General features: G+C 42.5%; 1 protein-coding gene across 1 annotated transcript in view; it reads left to right on the top strand.

Moving 5' to 3' along the window:
* LOC132825415 (coronin-7-like) overlaps positions 1-19,927 on the top strand; it is a 163,409-nt gene that overhangs the window by 122,830 nt on the left and 20,652 nt on the right. Inside the window, exons 11-13 of the mRNA XM_060840658.1 lie at positions 15,501-15,558; positions 16,393-16,538; positions 19,808-19,903. Coding sequence (XP_060696641.1) covers positions 15,501-15,558; positions 16,393-16,538; positions 19,808-19,903 — 300 coding nt within the window. The remainder of the gene's footprint in view (positions 1-15,500; positions 15,559-16,392; positions 16,539-19,807; positions 19,904-19,927) is intronic.

Below are 19,927 nucleotides of genomic sequence, written 5' to 3'. Positions count from 1 at the left end.
TTAGAATTAGACTTCCCAAAATGCATCACCTCACATTTACCTGGATTGGACTCCATCTGCCACTACATCACCCAACTCTCCAATCTATCTATATTCTCTTGTATTCTTTCACAGTCTTCTATGCTTTCTGCTACTCCACCAATCTTTGTGTCATCTGCAAACCTACTGATCAGACCAACAATGCCCTCTTCTAGATCATTTATGTATAGTACAAACAACAGTGTCCCCAACACTGATCCCAGTGGAACACCACTGGTCACCCTTTTCCATTTTGAGAAACTCCCTTCAACTACTACTCTGTCTCCTGTTGCTCAACCAGTTCTTTATCCACCTAGATAGAACACCCTGCACACCATATGACTTCACTTTCTCCATTAGTTTACCATGGGGAATCTTATCAAACACCTTATTAAAGTCCATAAATATGACATCTAGAGCCCTTCCTTCATCTATCAATTTGGTCACCTCCTCAAAGAACTCTATTAAGATGATGAAGCACAATCTACCCCGCACAAAACCATGTTGTCTCTCACTGATAAGCCTATTCTTTTCCAAATATAAATAGATTTTATCCCTCGGTACTTTCTCCAGCAACTTTCCCACCACTGATGTCAGGTTGACTGGTTTTAGTTACTTGGAGTATCCCTACTACCCTCCTTGTGCAGGGGGATGACATGTGTAACCCTACAGTCATCCAGCATCTCTGTGTTTAAGGATGCTACAGAGATATCTGTCATGGCCCCAGCTATTTCCTCGCTCGCCTCCCTCAGCAACCTGAGATAGATCCCATCTGGTCCTGGGGATTTGTCCACCTTAATATCCTTTAGCCTAGCTGAAAATGTGTTGCTGGAAAAGCGCAGCAGGCCAGGCAGCATCCAAGGAACAGGAAATTCGACGTTTCGGGCATAAGCCCTTCATCAGGAATGAGGAAAGTGTATCCAGCAGGCTAAGGTAAAAGGTAGTGAGGAGGCTCTTGGGGGAGGGGCGATGGAGATGTGATAGGTGGAAGGAGGTCAAGGTGAGGGTGATAGGCTGGAGTGGGGTGGGGGCGGAGAGGTCAGGAAGAAGATTGCAGGTTAGGAAGGTGGTGCTGAGTTCGAGGGATTCGACTGAGACAAGGTGGGGGGAGGGGAAATGAGGAAACTGGAGAAATCTGAGTTCATCCCTTGTGGTTGGAGGGTTCCCAGGCCGAAGATGAGGCGCTCTTCCTCCAACCGTCGTGTTGTTATGGTCTGGCGATGGAGGAGTCCAAAGACTTGCGTATCCTTTAGCCTACCCAACACATCTTCCCTCCTTATGTCAACATGATAGCTAACAGTCCAGCCTATTCAGCCTCTCCCTGTAGCTCAAATCCTCCAATTTTGGAAACATCCTTGTAAATCTTTTCTAAACCCTTTCAAGTTTTAAAACATTCTTTGATGGGAAGGAGAGCATAATTGCATGCAATATTGCAGGGAAGCAGCACCGATGATATCATTGATATATCAGAGAAACAATTGTGGATGGGGGCTGGAATAGGACTCGAACGAGGAATATTCCACATATCCCACAAAGAGGCAGGCATAGCTGGGGTACATGTGGGTACCCATGGCCAGCCCTCTGACCTGAAGAAAATTAGAGGAGTCAAAAGAGAAGATCGCCAAGTGGAGGAGCGTGTTTGAGGGTTGGGTCGATTCAGGGGCCTTGGCTCCAGGGAGAAGTGAAGAGACCATCCTAATGGGGGATGGACATATAAAGGGTTTGCATGTCCATGGTGAAGAGGAGGCAGCTGGAGCCTGCAAACTGGAAATTCTGAAACTGGCGTGAAGCATCAGAGGAATCATGGATGTACGTGGGCAGGGACTGGACCAGGGGAAAAAAGACTGCGTCATTGTAAAAAGAGATGTGTTCTCTAGGCAGGAGCAGGCTGAAACAGTGGGTCTAGGCAAGTTGAAGGCTGTAGATACTGGAGATTAGAGTCAAGAGTGTTGTGCTGGAAAAGCACAGCAGGTCAGGCAGCATCCGAGGAGCAGGATAATTGATGTTTCGGGCAAATGCCTTTCATCAGAAAACAATGGATCTGCCCAAGGCAGTTCTATTTGTGGATTTTCAGAAAGAAGTAGGAGCGAGCTGTGTGGGTCTGGGAGACTATCCGCTTGAAGGCAGTGTGGGGGAGATCAAGTAAGGTTAGTAACCGTAGTTGATACAGTGGTCGGATGTGCCATGGTGGGTCAAGGCCCAGGAAGATTGGATGAGGATTTGAGAGGTGGCACTCAGCCTCTGCAATGTAGAGGTCAGTACGTGAGACTACAACAGCACCACCCTTATTGGCAGGCTTGATAACAAAGTCAGGGTTGGATCTAAGTGCACGGAGTGCAGTTAATTTGGAGGGAGATGGGTTAGATTGGGTGAGGGGTGTAGAGAGGTAGCCACTAGCAGTCACCATTAACACATATTCACCCTCCTAACCAAATCATTATCCACTCCTTTGTCTGTCCAACTGTTCTTCTTTCTCTTTTGGGCTCTATCCCCACCTATTCTTTACTACTTAGCCCCTTCCCACACTCTATCTTCTGCAGATAAACTGACATTTTCCTAGCTACCATGAGTTCTGAGGAAGAGTCACTGGACCTGAAAAATTACCTCTGATTTCTGTTCACAAATGCTGCCAGACTTGCTGAATTTTTTCAGCAACTTCTGTTTTTGTTTCTGATTTAAAGCATCCTCAGTTCTTTTGGCTTTTATTATCAGTTTGATGTTTGTTAGATCTTATTGCTGTAAAAATGTTGCTTTTAGAGGGACACTCAATCCTCTACGCTCTGGCTATCTTGTGTATTATTACCCTTCTTCAATCTTCCAGTATTCCACTTTGCCAATAGCTGAGTGTCTATTATATTTCACAGAAGGAAACTATTCAGCTCTTTGAACTGTTCTGTTTAGTGAGCCATAGAACATGTGGCCCACAACTCCATTTGCTCACTGTTGCTTCATCTTCCTCAATACTCTTAACCTGATTTCTCTTCAAAGCTCCAATTATTCTCCAGCATCCATTTAAATTTAAGAGAGGGCGTTTGAGATTTTCACTTGCCTTTACATGAAAAATATGCATCCTGGTTATAGTCTTGAATGGCCCCACCCTTACATCCCTTTAAAGGACTTTGTGTGAGTAAATGCAAGTGTTTCAGTGATGCAGCAACCTAAACTGAGGCTTTAAACAAAGGAATCTGCAAACTAATAGTTAGAAGGGCAGGTCAGCTGATTTTGGACAACCATCCTCTTCTGTCCATTGATAAGGCCACCCCTCAGCTTCTGATGCTCCAGGGATAACAGTGCCATTATATTCAGTCTCTCCCTATTGCTCAAACCCTCCAACACTGGCAACAGCCTTGTAAATCTTTTCTGTCCATGGTTTCTGAGCCCCAGTACAAATAACCACCCAGCAGGGCTGAATTGGTATTTATTGGCTCAATATTTAGTTTCTAGGAAGAAGGGATTTACTTATGAGGAAAAATTGACCAGATTGGACTATTGGAGTAGAAGTTTAAAGTCATAGCGATGTGCAGCACAGAAACAGACCCTTCAGTCTAACTTGTCCATGTTGACCAGATTTCCTAAGTAAGTCTAGTCCTATTTGCCAGCATTTGGCCCATATCCCTCTATACCCTTCATATTCATATACCCATCCAGATGCCTTTTAAATGTTTCAATTGTACTAGCCACCACTTCCTCTAACAACTCATTCCATACATGCACCACCCTCTGTGTGAACAGTTTGCCCCTTAATTCTCTTTTAAATCTTTCCCCTCTCATCTTAAACCTATGCCCTCTAGTTTTGGACTCCCCCACCCCGGAGAAAAGATCTTGACCCTATCAATGCCCCTCATGATTTTATAAACCTTGATAAGGTCACCCCTCAGCTTCTGATGCTCCAGGGAAAACAATGCCATTATATTTAGTCTCTCCCTATTGCTCAAACCCTCCAACACTGGCAACAGCCTTGTAAATCTTTTCTGAACCCTTTTAAGTTTCACAACATCCTTCCTAGGGCAGGGAGACCAAAACTGCATGCAGGATTCCAATAGTGGCTGAACCAACATCCTGTACAGCTACAGTGTGACTTCCCAACTCCTATACTCATATGCTGACCAATAAAGGCAAGCATTTCAAATGCCGCCTTCACTATCTTATCTACCTGCGACTCCACTTTCAAGGAACTGTGAAGCTGTACTCCAAGGTCTCTTTGTTCAGCACCGCTGCCCAGGACCTTACCATTAAGTGTATAGGTCCTGCCCTGACTTGCCTTTCCAAAATGCACCACCTCACATTTATCTAAATTAAACTCCATCTGCCACCCCTCAGCACATTGGCCCATCTGATCATGATCCTGTTGTATTCTGAGGTAACCTTTTTGCTATCCACTACCCCTCCACTCTTGGTGTCATTTGCAAACTCACTAATTATACCTCTTGTGCTCACATCCAAATCATTTATATAAATGACAAAACGCTGTGGACCCAGCACCGATCCTTGTGGCACTCCACTGGTCACAGGCCTCCAGTCTGAAAGGCAACCCTCACCGCCACTCTCTGTCTTCTATCTTCGAGCCAGTTCTGTATCTGAATAGCTGGTTCTCCCTGTATTCTGTGTGATCTTACCTTGCTAACTAGGCTAATTTTAACTAAAAAAATGTGAAAGGTCAAGTTTGGGAAGATGTGATAAATTAATTGAGAAGACAAAGCAAGAGATCAAAATAGCAATAAGGGAATAAGAGAGAATTTAACCATACCCCTTGGCATTCGATGGTATTGCAGTTGCTGAACCCCACATCATCAACATTGACCAGAAGCTGCACTGGACCAGCCATACAAATACTGTCACCAAAAGAGCAGTTCAGAGACTAGGAATTCTGGAATGAGTAATTCACCTGCTGTCTGCCCAGTGCCTGTTCACTATCTGTAAAATACAAACCAGGAGTGTGATGGAATACTTTTCTACTACTCTGGATGAATGAGGTTCCAACAGCACTCGGGAAGCTTGACACCAACCAGGACAAAGCAGCCCTCTTGATTTCCATCTCATCCACTGTCTTGAGCATTCAGTCCCTTCACCATCAATGCACAGTAGTAGCAAGATCTATCATGCATAGGATGCATAAGATAGGCAGTGATGCTCCAATGCTCCATAAATGGCACCTTTCAAACTTGTGGCCTGTACCACCTAGAAGGACAAGGGCAACAGATGCATGGGAACAGCACCATTCATAAAATCCTCTCCAAGCCACACATGATCCTGACTTGGAACTTTGTCACCATTCCTTCACTGCCATTGGGTCAAAATCCTACAGCTGTCTTTCTAATAGCAGTGTGTGTGTCCCTACATCTTAACAACTGCAGCAGTTCAAGAAGGCAGTTCACCCCCACCATCATCAAGCCATTTAGGGATGTCCAGTAAATTCTGGCCAAACTAGTGCTGCCTCATGTGCCATGAACAAATAAGGAAAAGGGAAATGAAGGTAGGAAGGGACGAGGGAAGGGTAGAGTAGACAAACCTAAGAGTAAACCACTTGTGAAAATATTAAAAAGCAAATGATAATCAGTACCTATTCCTTCATGATTTGCTGCCTGAGAGAATTTTGGAGTTTGATAGGTTGCTCATACTAATTGATGACTTAATTTTCCTGAATGCCAGAGGTCACCTCTAATTGAAATCAGAATGAAATGAATGCCATTATAGGCCATACAGAGTTCAAAAGATTGTATAAGACACTATTTTTCATTTCAATAGTGAAAACGATCCTTTTGCTGGTGACCACAAACTACAAACCAATGCTGTTAAACAATCACAAGCCAGTTAGTTCCCAACATCTGAGAAAATGTTAAGAGTATATTGTAAATAATTTAACAGAACAGCATTTAGCAATGCATAATATTATCAAGCAGAGTCAGCATAGCTTCATGAAGAGGAATTCATGTCTGACAAACTTATTACAGTTTGAGGGAGTAGCAAGCAAGGTGGATAAAGGGGAACCAGTAAATGTAATATTCAGGTCGTTCTGCTATAAGGTGACAGTTACATTCCTCTGCAACTTCATTCTATAGAGAATGATCCTATGGAAAACAGCTATAGAAAATCCTGCTGTAGAAGATTGCTATACCCATTCAGTAGAAAATTCATGTTATCCAAACGCCATTTACAATTCGCCAATCGTGTTATAGCCAATTTTGCATTGACAAAACTAGTGTTATAAGGAATGACCTGTATTTGGATTTTCAGAAGGCATTCAACAAGGATAAGGCGATATAATAAGAGCTCGTGGTATTGAGGAATAGTATATGAGCATGAATAGAGAACTGGCCAAATAATAGAAGACAGAGTTGGCATAAAGGGGACATTTTCGGGTCAGAAAACCAACTAATGGACCTCTGCATCTTCCTTCCCACCTATCCGCTCCACCCTCCCCTCTGACCTATCACCTTCACCCCCACCTTCAACTACCTATCGCATTCCCACCTATCTTCTCTCCCAGCCCCACCCCCTCCCATTTATCTCTCAACCCCCTTGGGTCCTCCCACATTCTTGATGAACAGCTTATGCCCAAAACATCAATACTCCTGCACCTCTGATACAGCCAGACCAGCTGTACTTTTCCAGCAATACACTTTTTGCCACAGAGATCAATGTGGGGACCACAATTATTTACAAATAACTGACTTGAATGAGGAAAGTGAATGTACTATAGCCAACTTTGCAGATGACGTAAAAATAGATGGGAAGGCAAGTTGTAAGGATGATTCTAAAAGTCTACAGAAGGATACAAACAAGTTTAAAGAGTGGGGAAAAATGTGGCAGATGGAACAATAATGTGGAAAATATAGGTTATCCACTTTGGCAGGAAGAAGAGCTGAATTTATTTAAATGAAGCAAGACTACAGAAAGCTGCAGCACAGAAGGATTTGAGGGTGGTTGTGCATGAATCACTAAAAGCTGGCGTGCAAGTTCAGCAGGTAATACAGAAGGCAAATGGAATCTGTCTTTTTATCTCAAAAAGACTAGAGTATAAATAAGGACATGCTAAAACTATCCTAGGCAGTAGTTAGAACTGGAATACTGTGAACAGTTTTAGTCCCCTGATCTTAGGAAAGATATACTGATATTGGGGACAGTCCAGAGAAGGCTCACTGTGTTGATCCCAGATATGGAGAGATTTTCTTATGAGAAGATGAGTGGGTTTCGCCTGTATTCATTATAATTTAGAAGGATGAAAGGAGACCTTATGGAGTTATACATGACTCTTAAAAAGCTTGACATGTTGGATATGGCAGGTTCTTTTCCCTTATGGGAGAATCCATGACCAGTAGACGTAACCTCAGAATAGGGAGTCCTCCATTCCTGAAGAAGGGCTTATGCCCAAAACGTCGAATCTCCCGTTCCTTGGATGCTGCCTGACCTGCTACGCTTTTCCAGCAACACATTTTCAGTCTCCCATTTAAGGTGGACAAGGAGAATGTTTTTCCCTGAGGATAGCAATTTGATGGAATTCTTTACCACAGAGCGATGTCGAGGCAGGGTCATTAAGTATATTCAAGGTTGCAACAGATAGATTTCTAATTATTTGGAAAATCAAAAGTTCTGGTAAAGGCAGGAAAGTGATGTTCAGGATTGTAACATTCGTCATGATCTCAATGAATGGCTGAGTAGACTTGATGGACTGATTGGCCAACTGCTGCTGCAACGCCTTTTGGTCTAATTATATAAAATGCTTGTTCATCATATAGATACAACATATGGGCCATGTACAAGTTGATTACCATTTAATAATGGCTATTCTAAGGATTACAATGCTGCAAGTGTTGAGGCTAGGTCGCCCTTCTAGTTTGGCTTCTTTTCTCAAGTTATCAAGTTATCTACTTCACCACTGAGATTGTGGTATTGGCAGGAAACAACAAGACTAGGATCATCCCCAAATCTGTGTGCAGCACCCGCAAAAAGATGGTCAAGGAAGTATTTAAAGCCACAATGTTCTTTTCAGAATCACACCTTATATCAGAGAAAGGACTTGTTTAGGCTATACAGAGCTGCCAATTTTAGATTGTTCAGCAGTTTGCCTTGTAATCGCCTCTGAGTTCATTGATGTGTTTCAGCTCCCTGTCACTTATAATAGAATCATCGAATCTCAAGAGTGAGGAAACAGGCCTTTCGGCCCAATAAGTTGGAAAAGTAACCCACCCAAACCCATTCCCCTATCCTATTATCCTATATTTACCCCTGACTAATGCAGCTAATCTACACATCCCTGAACACTATGGGCAATTTAGCGTGGCCGATTCACCTAACCTGCACATCTTTTGGATTGTGGGAGGAAATCAGAGCACTCAGAGGATACCCATGCAGACACGGGGAGAATGTGCAAACAGTCACCCGAGGCTCGAATCGAACCTGGGTCTCTGGCACTTTGTGGCATCAGTGCTAACCACTGAGCCACCATGTCACCCCAGTTATGTGTTTCCTTGTCTCCAAGTTTGGTGAGTGCCAGTTATCAGGTCCCCTCCAAGTTCATGATTCATCCCAACATGCAGATGCTGTTGTGATACTGTGTCAGGGAAATTTTTAGAGTCCGAAAGTAAATACCAGCTCTGACTCGAGTGGATCAACTGTACTGACCTCTCCCAGTTTTCAGATCCGAAAGGGATTGATTTCAATCATATCTCACTCTGTTTCTGTTATTGAAGATCATATCTGCAGAGTTAGAAGGATCTAAGTGTAAAGAATACATTTTTTAAAAAGGTGCGAATAACTGATTATTAACAACTTGTGAATTAACAAGTAAGCACTTGTATGATCACAAGTTGTTAAACCCAAAATAAATAAAGCACTTCAGACACTCTTAACAGGCAATTCTGAAATTAATGTAAGTGCAAGTGAATAATGGTTATTTGCTTTTGAATTTAGACATTTTCCTTTTTTAATCTTGGATATTATAAGTCTGACGATCGTATTAAAAGCTTTGTGTAATGACATCATTCCAGATGTTTAGCAACTGCAGTTACTATCATGAACTAATGTTATGTGACAGACCTTGTTACAGGAAAGATTCTAAGTGTGTTCTTGAAACCTTACAACATTGTGTGTGTGTGTGTGTGTGTGTGTATTTGTGTGTACACACAAGAGAGAGAGAGTGCATGTATGATGTAAGGTGAAATTTAAAAGGCTTGTGGAAAAAATATGTAAATTGTTTAAATTGGTTAAAGAATGATCAAATTAATTTGAGGTATGTTCTGCAAACTACTGAAAGCTGGCTGCTGTAACAGAATAAGAATAATATGAGCTATGAAAGAAAAAAGGCAGTTTAGGACCAATGGTGGACAATCTGCTCTAAATCTTAAACTAAAGCAGAAATTACTGGAGAAACTCAGTAACTCTGGCAGCATTTGTGGAGACAAAGCCGAGTTAATGTTTTGAGTCCAGTGACACTTTAGAATTGCTCCAAACCTTGTTGCATACAATAATTAAAGAAATTGAACACTCAGTATTAAACTTTCACACCACTTACCCAAGTCACAATTAACTAAGGACCAGAGCTCACATTGAGGCACTAACTACCCAACATCATCTGTAGTAGCTTGAATGATCTGCCTCCTTCAGCTCCTACTCTCCTTCAGCACTGAACATCACGATTGATGTGGTCTGTAATGAGTCACATGAGGCTGAGTGAGATAATCTGGGCTCTCTGACTTGTAAATCATTAATCACATTGTCTGCACAAATATCAGCTAACATAGATAGCATACAATCCAGTTTGACTTTTTGAGTAAAAATAGTTTCATGTTAACTAACTAAATGATAAGTTAACCTTCTCTAACTTGCAAAAAAAAGCTGTTTGTTTCCATTTTAAAACCTGAGCTATCTTCCTATTATTAATGGCGACACCCACAACAACCAAGTCAATGCATCTGAAGGGAATTGATACAAGGAGTTGAAGAACATGTTCAAGGGCCCTCTTGTGGCACAATGGTAGTGTCCCTACCCCTGAACTGAGAGATGGGCTCAAATTCCACCCGCACTAGTGTTGTGTACTAACATCTCTGAACAGGTTGTTTAGAAAAGTAGGTTTGTTTTAAAAAAGAATAGGTCTAAAAAAAGGCCCTTGTGCACAGGTAATGTCCCTACCTTTGAGGCAGGAGACCTGGGTTCAGGTTCCATCTGCTCCAGAGCCATGTCTGAACAGCTTAAGAAAACCTCTTTTTTAAAAAAAAGCTTCCAACATCATCCTAATAAAGTTCAAGGAACAGCATCTTATCTTCAAGCTAGGAACGTCATAGTCTTCCAGAAAACAACAATGATTTCAATAATTTCGGTTCAAAATCTGTCTTCATGTTTTCAGATTCAAATTCTAAATTGGAGAAAGGCAAATTTTGATAGTATTCGGCAAAAACTTTCAAAAGCTGATTGGAGGCAGGTGTTCACAGGTAAAGGGACGACTGGAGAATGGGAAGCCTTCAGAAGTGAAGTAACGAGAGTCTAGAGACAGTATATTTCTGTTAGACTGAAAGGAAAGGCTGGTAGGTATGGGGAATGCTGGATGACTATAGAAATTGAGGATTTGAATAAGAAAAAAGGAGGAAACATATGTCAGGTATGGACAGGATAGATTGAGTGAAACCAAACGAGAAAATGCTGGAAAATCTTAGCAGGTCTGGCAGCATCTGTAAGGGGAGAAAAGAGCTGACGTTTCGAGACTACATTTAGACTTGATACGTCAGCTCTTTTCTTACAGATGCTGCCAGACCTGCTGAGATTTTCCAGCATTTTCTCTTTTGGTTTCAGATTCCAGCATCCACAGTAATTTGCTTTTATATTGAGTGACTCCTTAGATAAGTATAAAGGGAGTAGGAGTATAAAGGGGAGATCAGGAGGGCAAAAAGGAGACATGAGATAGCTTTGGCAAATAGGGTTAAGGAGAATCCAAAGGGTTTTTACAAATACATTAAGAACAAAAGAGTAACTAAGGAGAGAAAAGGTCCACTCAAAGAACAGCAAGGAAGCCTTTGTGTGGAGCCGCAGGAGATAAGGGAGATCTAAACGAGTATTTTGCATTACTATTTATTGTGGAAAAGGACATGGAAGATATCGAATGTAGGTAAAAATGTCCATATTACAGAGGAGGAAGAGCTGGATGTCTTGAAACGCATAAAAATGAATAAATCCCCAGGACCTAATCAGGTGTACCCTAGAACTCTGTGGGAAGCTAAGGGAGTGATTGCTGGGCCTCTTGCTGAGATATTTGTATCATTGATAGTCACAGGTGTCAGAAGATTGGAGGTTGGCTAATGTGGGGCCACTCTTTAGGAAAGATGGTAAGGACAAGCCAGGGAACTATAGACCGGTGAGCCTGATGTCAGTGTGGGCAAGTTGTTGGAAGGAATCCTGAGGGACAGTATTTAAATGTATTTGGAAAAGCAAAGACTGATTAGGGATAGTCAATATGGCTTTGTGCATGGGAAATCGTATCTCACAAACTTGACTGAGTTTTTTGAAGAAGTAACAAAGAGGATTGATGAGGGCAGAGTGGTAGACGTGACCTAAATGGACTTCAGTAAGGTATTCGACAAGGTTCTCCATGGGACACTGATTAGCAAGGTTAGATCTCATGTAATACAGGGGGAACTAGCCTTCTGGATACAGAACTGGCTCAAAGGTAGAAGACAGAGGGTGGTGGTGGAGGCCTGTGACCAGTGGAGTGCCACAAGGATCAGTGCTGAGTTCACTACTTTTCATCATTCATGATTTGGATGTGACCTTAAGAGGTATAGTTAGTAAGTTTACAGATGACACCAAAATTGGAGGTATCGTGGACAGCGAAGAAGGTTACCTCATATTACAACAGGATCGTGATCGGATGAGCCAATGGGCTGAGGAGTGGCAAATGGAGTTTAATTTAGATAATTGTGAGGTGCTGCATTTTGGGAAAGCAAATCTTAGCAGGACTTCTACACATAATGGGAAGGTGCTAGGGAGTGTTGCTGAACAAAGAGAATTTGGAGTGCAGGTTCATAGCTCCTTGAAAGTAGAGTCACAGGTAGATAGGATAGTGAAGAAGGCGTTTGGTATGCTTTCCTTTATTGGTCAGAGTATTGAGTACAGGAGTTGGGAGGTCATGTTGCTGCTGTACAGGACATTGGTGAGGCCACTGTTGGAATATTGTGTGCAATCTGGTCTCCTTCCTATCGGAAGGATGTTGTTAAACTTGAAAGAGTTCAGAAAAGATTTCCAAGGATGTTGCCAGGGTTGAAGGATTTGAGCTATAGGGAGAGGTTGAATAGACTGGGGCTGTTTTTCCTGGAGCGTCGGAGGCTGAGGGGTTACCTTATAGAGATTTACAACATTTGAGGGGCATGGATAGGGGAAATAGACAAGGTCTTTTTCCTGGGGTCGGGGAGTCCAGAACTAGAGGGCATAGGTTTAGGGGAAGAGGGGAAAGATATAAAAGAAACCTAAGGGGCACCTTTTTCAATCAGAGGGTGGTGCAGGAATGGGCTGCCAGAGGAAGTGGTGGAGACTGGTACAATTGCAACATTTAAAAGGCATCTGGATGGCTATATGAATAGGAAGGGTATGGAGGGATATGGGCCAGGTGATGGCGGGTCGGACTAGATTGGTTTAGGATATCTGGTCGGCATGGATGAGTTGGACTGAAGGGTCTGTTTCCATGCTGTACATCTGAGTCTGTTGGCCGTGATTTTTCTGTTCTCATTTACATCTCCCTAATCTGATCTTTGTCTCATTTGTATCATGACCATCATTTTCCACCTTGTAACAGTGCTCTTATGTATTTGAATCTCTTTAGTGTCACGGTCCATCAAGATCTCTTATTTTTGGCCTTTCACTAAAGCCTGCCTTGGTATTACTTCAGAGCTTTTTTTTTGTTCTCCTGTTCTGATTACATACTGTCGACATGAAACACTAGCTCTGTTTCTCTCTCTACAGATGCTGTCTGATCTTCAGAATAATTTCAGCATTTTCTGTTTTTATTTCAGTGTTCCAGCATCTGCATGAATTTGCTTTTAGTTCTTTATCATTAAGACCAGTACTTCTTTATCAGATCTTTATTGCCTGCAGTCTTAATAAATCTCAGAAATTTTACTTTCAAGTCGCATTTGAGTGAAAAGCATCACTTGCCTATCGGCGGTGGTCAGATTATATTTAAGAGTAGCTTCTATGTAGAGAAAGCTATTTGTAGTTAAACCTTAGATGCTTAAAAGTAAGATCTAACATAAAGACAGCAATTTCCTACCTTCCTACATTCAGACTGCTAACCAATCACCCTACTTCACAGGTAGAAGCTCATTTGGTTCCATTGCATTCACTTGAATAATAGTGTTTCATCCATATGAAGATGAGGAGGAGTATGATAATTAGATTAGATTACTTACAGTGTGGAAACAGGCCCTTTGGCCCAACAAGTCCACACCGACCCGCCGAAGCGCAACCCACCCATACCCCTACATTTACCCCTTACCTAACACTACGGGCAATTTAGCGTGGCCAATTCACCTGACCCACACATCTTTGGACTGTGGGAGGAAACCGGAGCACCCGGAGGAAACCCATGCAGACACGGGGAGAACATGCAAACTCCACACAGTCAGTCGCCTGAGGCAGGAATTGAACCAGGGTCTCTGGTGCTGTGAGGCAATAGTGCTAACCACTGTGCCACCGTGCTGCCCATCCAAACTGCTTCGCCATTTAATAAGATCATAACAGATCTGATTGTGGCTCAACTCCACATGACAAACCTGCCCGAGTATGATTCTGTCACTTGGTTTCCCCTGGAGAAGGAGCTTTGTACTCCCGGCTCCTTGGCTGCTCTGGAGACAAGGTGTCACTGCTGTGATCATCAAACGAGAATGTGTCTAAAAGTTTCGGATAATGCACTTGGCCAACTGCAAAAATAGGTCTGAAAGTGAGTTGTGAAGAGGACATAAAGCATCTGCAAAGACATAGAGATAGGCTAGGTGAGTCAGCAAAAAGTTGGTAATAAAGTAGGTAAATATAAACCTTTCCATTTTGGCAGGAAGAGTAAAAAAGCAGCATATTATTTAAATTGAGACAGATTACACAGTTCTGGGATACAGAGGGTTTGGATGTCAAATATGAATCAAAAAATAATAAGCAGGTGCAGAACATTAGGCCAATTCAATGTTGTAGTTTATTGCAAGGGGAATGGAATATAAATGTATTTTTTCTTTGCTACAGTTGCACAGAGCATTATGAGATCACATCTGCAGTACTGTATACAGTTTTGGTCTCCTTATTTAAAAGGATATAAATATTATTAAAGCAGCTCAGAGAAGGTTCACTCAACTGATTCCTGAGATGGGTGGGGAGGGGGAAAACTTATGAAAATAGATTGATAGGTAGGCCCATATCATTAGAGTTTAGACATGATCTTGTTGAAACATTTTTAGATTATTTGAAAGAACGGAAGCTGAAAGGACATTTATTCTTGTCGGAAGGATATCGTTTAAAAATAAGGATTTACCTATTTAAGATGGAGGTGAGAATTTGTTTTCTTGGTGGAAGAGAAGTTTGTCAATGTTGTATCTGAGGATCTGTGTATGAGACTGTGCTTCAGAAAGCAGTAGAGAAAGAGTCTTGAATATTTGTAACACAGAGGTCAGTAAAAGTTGGACTCGTAAGGGAGACTCGGGCAGGTTTGTCATGTGGAGTTGAGCCACAATCAGATCTGTTATGATCTTATTAAATGGCGAAGCAGTTTGGATGGGCAGAATAGCCTATTTCTCCTATTTCAGATGTTATGTTTATATTAATAAGAGTTCAGAAAATTGAGTGGTAATCTAATTAAACCATATAACGTGAAGGAGTTTGACAAGTTGGGTGCAAAGAGCATGTCCTTCTTATGGTGGAATCTAGAACAAGGTCACAATTTGAATAAGTTGTCTCCCATTAAAGAGAGAGGAGAGGTAGAATTTCTTCCCTCAGAGTTGTTGACCTTTGGAATACTGTACCCCAGTGAGCACTGGATGCTGGATCATTGAATATATGCATGTCTGTGGTCGAATTGTTTCAGCTACAAGAGAGTCATAAGATCACTGGGGGGAAAGAGAGGCAGGCAAGATGATCAAGTTGAGGCCAAGATCAAGTCAACCATTACTTTTTGCAATGCAGAGCAGGCTTGAGGGGTTGAACTACTCACTTCTATTTTTTCTGCTCTTTTGTTCTCTTGACTGGTACCTTTCTACAGCAGTGGCTTGGTAAGCAAGTTCCAGCTAGCAGTGACCAGGAGCAGGAGTCACTTAGTTGCTTAGGAGGGAGAGATGTGATGTAAAATTATTCCATTGTCTGAGCCGTGGAATCACAGATATCTGCTTCATTTAATTGGCAGTGAGAGGTTGATGGTAATGGTACAAATTTGTACATGTGTCTCACACACACATTTGTCTAAGTAATGAGTCCATTTATGTAAAGTTGTGCTCAGTTGACATCTTTGTTTTTCTATGCAGGGTGATAATGTTCTACATTGCTTTGAAGTGTCCACTCCAGAGGCCACTTTAACCCAAGGTAAAATTAATTGACTGGGAATGACTACCCCTTGAATCTCTCTCAGACTGCACCTTTGTAATCCTCCATTTTTACGTTCTTGCATCTTTCCCCTTGTGCTATGGGTCATGACTGATTCCCATGTATTGACTGCAGTGGGAATGCTCACTGTCTTCCATCCCGCTATCCACACATTGTTAGACTTTGCCTGCCTTTGTTGAGAAAAGCACAGCAGGTCAGGCAGCACCCAAGGACCAGGAGAATTGATGTTTTGGGCATAAGCCCTTCATCAACAATGAGGTTTGTGGGTCGGGGCTGAGAGATAAATGGGAGTGGGGCGTGGGGTTGGAGGGAGATAGCTGGGAAAGCGATAGGTGGATGAGGGTGAGGGAGAAGGTAATAGGTCAGAGGGGGCAGTGATGGACGGATCCAGAGGGCGGTGCCACTTTGGAGGCTTGGGACTGGGACAATGTTGGGTGTGGGGGGGGGGGGAGAGAGAATGAGGAAGCTATTAAAATCCACATTTATCCCATGTGGTTGTAGGGTTCCAAGGCGGCATATGAGGCATTCCTCCTCCAGGCGTCGGGTGGTAATGGTTTGGCGGTGGAGATGGCACAGGATCTGCATGTCCTTGACAGAGTGGGAGGAGGAGTTGAAGCATTCAGCCACGGGGTGGTGGGGTTGGTGGGTGCGGGTGTACCAGAGATGTTCTCTAAAACAATCCACAAGAAGGTGTCCTGTCTTCCTGATGTAGAGGAGACCACACTGGGTGCAATGGATGCAGTAGGTGACATTGGTAGAGGTACAGGTGAATTTCTACCTTTGGTCTTACTTTAACTTTGTGTGAATCTCCAGTGAATCAATGCATGACAGATTTGAAGTCCAAGGGTGTTGCCATGGTGCCCAAACTTGCACTGGATGTGATGTCGTGTGAAGTAATTCGAGTACTGCAGCTCACTGAGAACTCCATTGTGCCCATCAGCTACAACGTACCCCGCAAGGTAACCAATAATAATCAGAAACTGGGAGGCTCAGTTCACTTGACTCAATGCACAGCCCATAGCCCTGAGGTTAGATAGAAATTAATTCAATGGTCTCACTGAACTTAAGACATTTGGTCCACCTCAGCTGACCAATCTGATCTCTTCCTAATTTTGTAATATTTTTCTTTATTACGCATTTCCTCTCAACAATCGCATTTCCCTGAGTTCCAGCAGTCATGTGTGACAATTTCTTCCATACTCTTATTGATTTTTATTTGAAAACTTTTCTTCTGATATTTCTTTCTGCCTCAGCACCACCTTGAGTGTACAGTTTCCCTGACAATTGATCACAGTTTCACTAATAAACACCCACAGATGCGTCCCCAAACCCTATAGGTAACAACCTAACCATTCGCCTCTCAATTTAACAATCATTTCAGTATAAAATTGGCTTGGAGAAGTGAAGGCATTGTTGTATAGCTGGACTGATAGTTCAGAGATCCAAGTACTATTCTGGGGAACTGTGTCTGAATCCCACCATGGCAGATGGTGAAGTTTGCACTCAAATAAAACCTGCAGTTAAATTTCCAATGATGACCATGTCCAATTACATCTGGTTTACTAATGCACTTTAGGAAGGAGGGCTGTTGTCCTGGATTACACATAACTCAAGACCAATGTATTGTGCTTGGTTCCTAACAGCCCACTGTGGTGGTCTAGCAAGCCACCCAGTTGAATCAAACTGCTTAAAAAGCCTCAGAAAAGGAATGAAACTGGATGGACCATCTGGCATTGCCCTAGATATCAGAAATATTAACAACAGCCTCAGCCATTTGGCCTTGCAACATCTTTATAGCATCTGGGAACTGGTGTCAAATTGTTTCATAGGCTAGTCAAACCTGACATAGTCAAGGAATCACACCTGAAAATGTTCCAGAATCCACGATTACCTTCCCAGTGGTATGTACTGTCCAACCAGAGGGCAGCAGAGGTGATGACACAGTGATAATTATTTCGGAGGGAGTTTCCATGGGAGTCTGAAATGTAAACTCATGATCCCATGAAGAGTCATGGTGTCAAACATGGCCAAGGATACCTCTTCCATGATTACCAGGAATTCATTGTCCCTCGGCTGATCAGTCAGTACTCCTCCATGTTGAACAATACTTGGAGGAAACGCTGAGGTGGTAAGGACGCAGAATATATCAATATCCATCACCAAACGTAGCTTAGCAGCACTGCTACTTACTGAACTGGTTGAGTTCTAAAGGACATGACTGCTAGGTCTATGGTAGGGTGTGAGGGAACCAAAATGAGGGAAGAGAATATTTGATCCCCTTCTCAACAATCTGCCTACTGCAATTGCACATGCTCATATTAGTATCAGTAGGAGTGACCACCGTGCAATCCTTGTGGAAACTGTAGCTCACCTTCATATTTCTGATCTAGCAACTAAGATTGGGCATTTGAGGTGCTGTGGACCATCAGCTACAATGCAATTTTACTTAAATGAACTGTGTGACCTCACATCTCCATTGTACATCTCCTGCTCTGCCATTACTACAAAGCCAGGGGGATTAATCCTGGATCAATAGAGTGCAGGAGGGCATACCAGGAGCAATGCCAGCACTCCTAAAATTGAGACATCAACTTTGTGAAGCTATAACAAAACTTAATTCTACAAACAACCGATGGACTGAAGTCTTGCAGTGCTGTATAATCCAGTCATGAACACTAGTGAATGTTAAGCAGCTCACTCTATTGTGGAGGAGACTTGCATCCACAGTGATAGGGGTATGCTAGCTCATAAATGTAAGGCAGAAGTATTTGTAGCATCTTCATCCAGATGTGCCAGATAGATGGGTAGTATAGAAAATTATCCAGATACATCCTGTACACAAAAAGCAGGGAAATGTAACCTGGCCAGTCTTGCTCATCAGTAATGTGATAGAAAGTATAATCAACAGTGCTACCAAGTAGTACTTGCTTAGCAATAAACTGCTCACCAACACAAAAATACAGTCTTGGATCAAACATTGTCAAGACCTGATCTCCAGAAGTGAAATGAGAGTGACTGACTTGATATCAAGGCCACATTTTACCTAGCAAAACAACAGTCAATTCAAATCACAGGAAAATTGTCCACTAGTTGGAGTCAATCCTAGTACAAAGGAAGATGGTTATGATTGTTGGAGGTCAGTCATCTCTGCTCCTGGACATCACTGCAAGAGTTCCTCGGGATAGTCTTCTAAACCTAACCATCTTGAGCTACTTCATCAATGACCTTACCTCCATCATAAGCTCAGAAATGGGAATGTTCACAAATGATTGCATAATGTTCAGCACTATTCACAACTTGTCAAACACCTGGACTTGGGCTAACAACTCTGATGCTGCCTGACCTGCTGTGCTTTTCCAGCACCACTCTAATCTGGACTCTTGGGCTGACAAGTGGCAAGTATAATTCGAGCTGCACAAGTGGTAGGTAATGACCATTTCCAACAACAGAAAATCTATCCATCATCCTTGACATTCAGTGGCGTTATCATCACTGAATCCCCTGTCATCAACATTCTGGGAGTTATCATTGACGAGAAACTGAACTGGACTAGCCATATATATAAAACTGTGGCTACACAAGCAGTTCAGAGCCTAGGAATCCTGCAGCAAGTAATTTACCTCCTGACTCCCCTTAGTCTGTCCACGATCTACAAGGCACAAGGAACATGATGGTATAGTGCTCAGTTGTCTGGATAGGCGCAGATTAAGAAGCTCAACACCATCTGGGACAAAGCAACCTGCTTGATTGGTACCATAGGCATAAACATCACCTCTCTACCAATGATGCACAGTCACCACAGTGTGTAGCACCTACAAGATGCCCTGCAGAAATTCACTAAATGTCATTGGACCACCCCTTTCAAACCCATAACTACTACGATCTAGAGGGACAAGGACAGCAGATACTTGGAAAAATCGCCATCAACACTTGCAGGTTCCTCTGCAAGTAACTCACTGTCCTGATTTGGAAAGATTTCACCTTTCCTTAAGTGTCACTGTGTTAAAATCCTGGAACTGTCTCCCTAACAGTATTGTTGGTACATCTAGGACAAATGCATTTCAGAGGGTCAGGAGCTTCCCACCAATACCTCAAGGATAATGACGGATGAGCAATAAATACTGTCCCTGGCAGTGAGCTGACACTTTAATAAATAAAACAAACTGTGTAAGCAATGATCTTCAACAAATATTACCAGTATACTTATGTTTTGTATTTATTATCACAGTCTCTCCATGAATTCCATGATGATTTATTCCCAGACACTCCTGGTAAAGTTCCTTCATTATCTGCACTGGACTGGTTCAATGGATCGAATGAGCAGGTAGATATCATCCTCCCGTAGTCT

The sequence above is a fragment of the Hemiscyllium ocellatum genome, chromosome 20, assembly GCF_020745735.1.
Source record: "Hemiscyllium ocellatum isolate sHemOce1 chromosome 20, sHemOce1.pat.X.cur, whole genome shotgun sequence".
Taxonomy (NCBI): Eukaryota; Metazoa; Chordata; class Chondrichthyes; order Orectolobiformes; family Hemiscylliidae; genus Hemiscyllium; species Hemiscyllium ocellatum.
The sequence above is the reverse complement of the archived record's forward strand: the minus strand, read 5'-3'. Positions and strand labels throughout refer to the sequence as shown.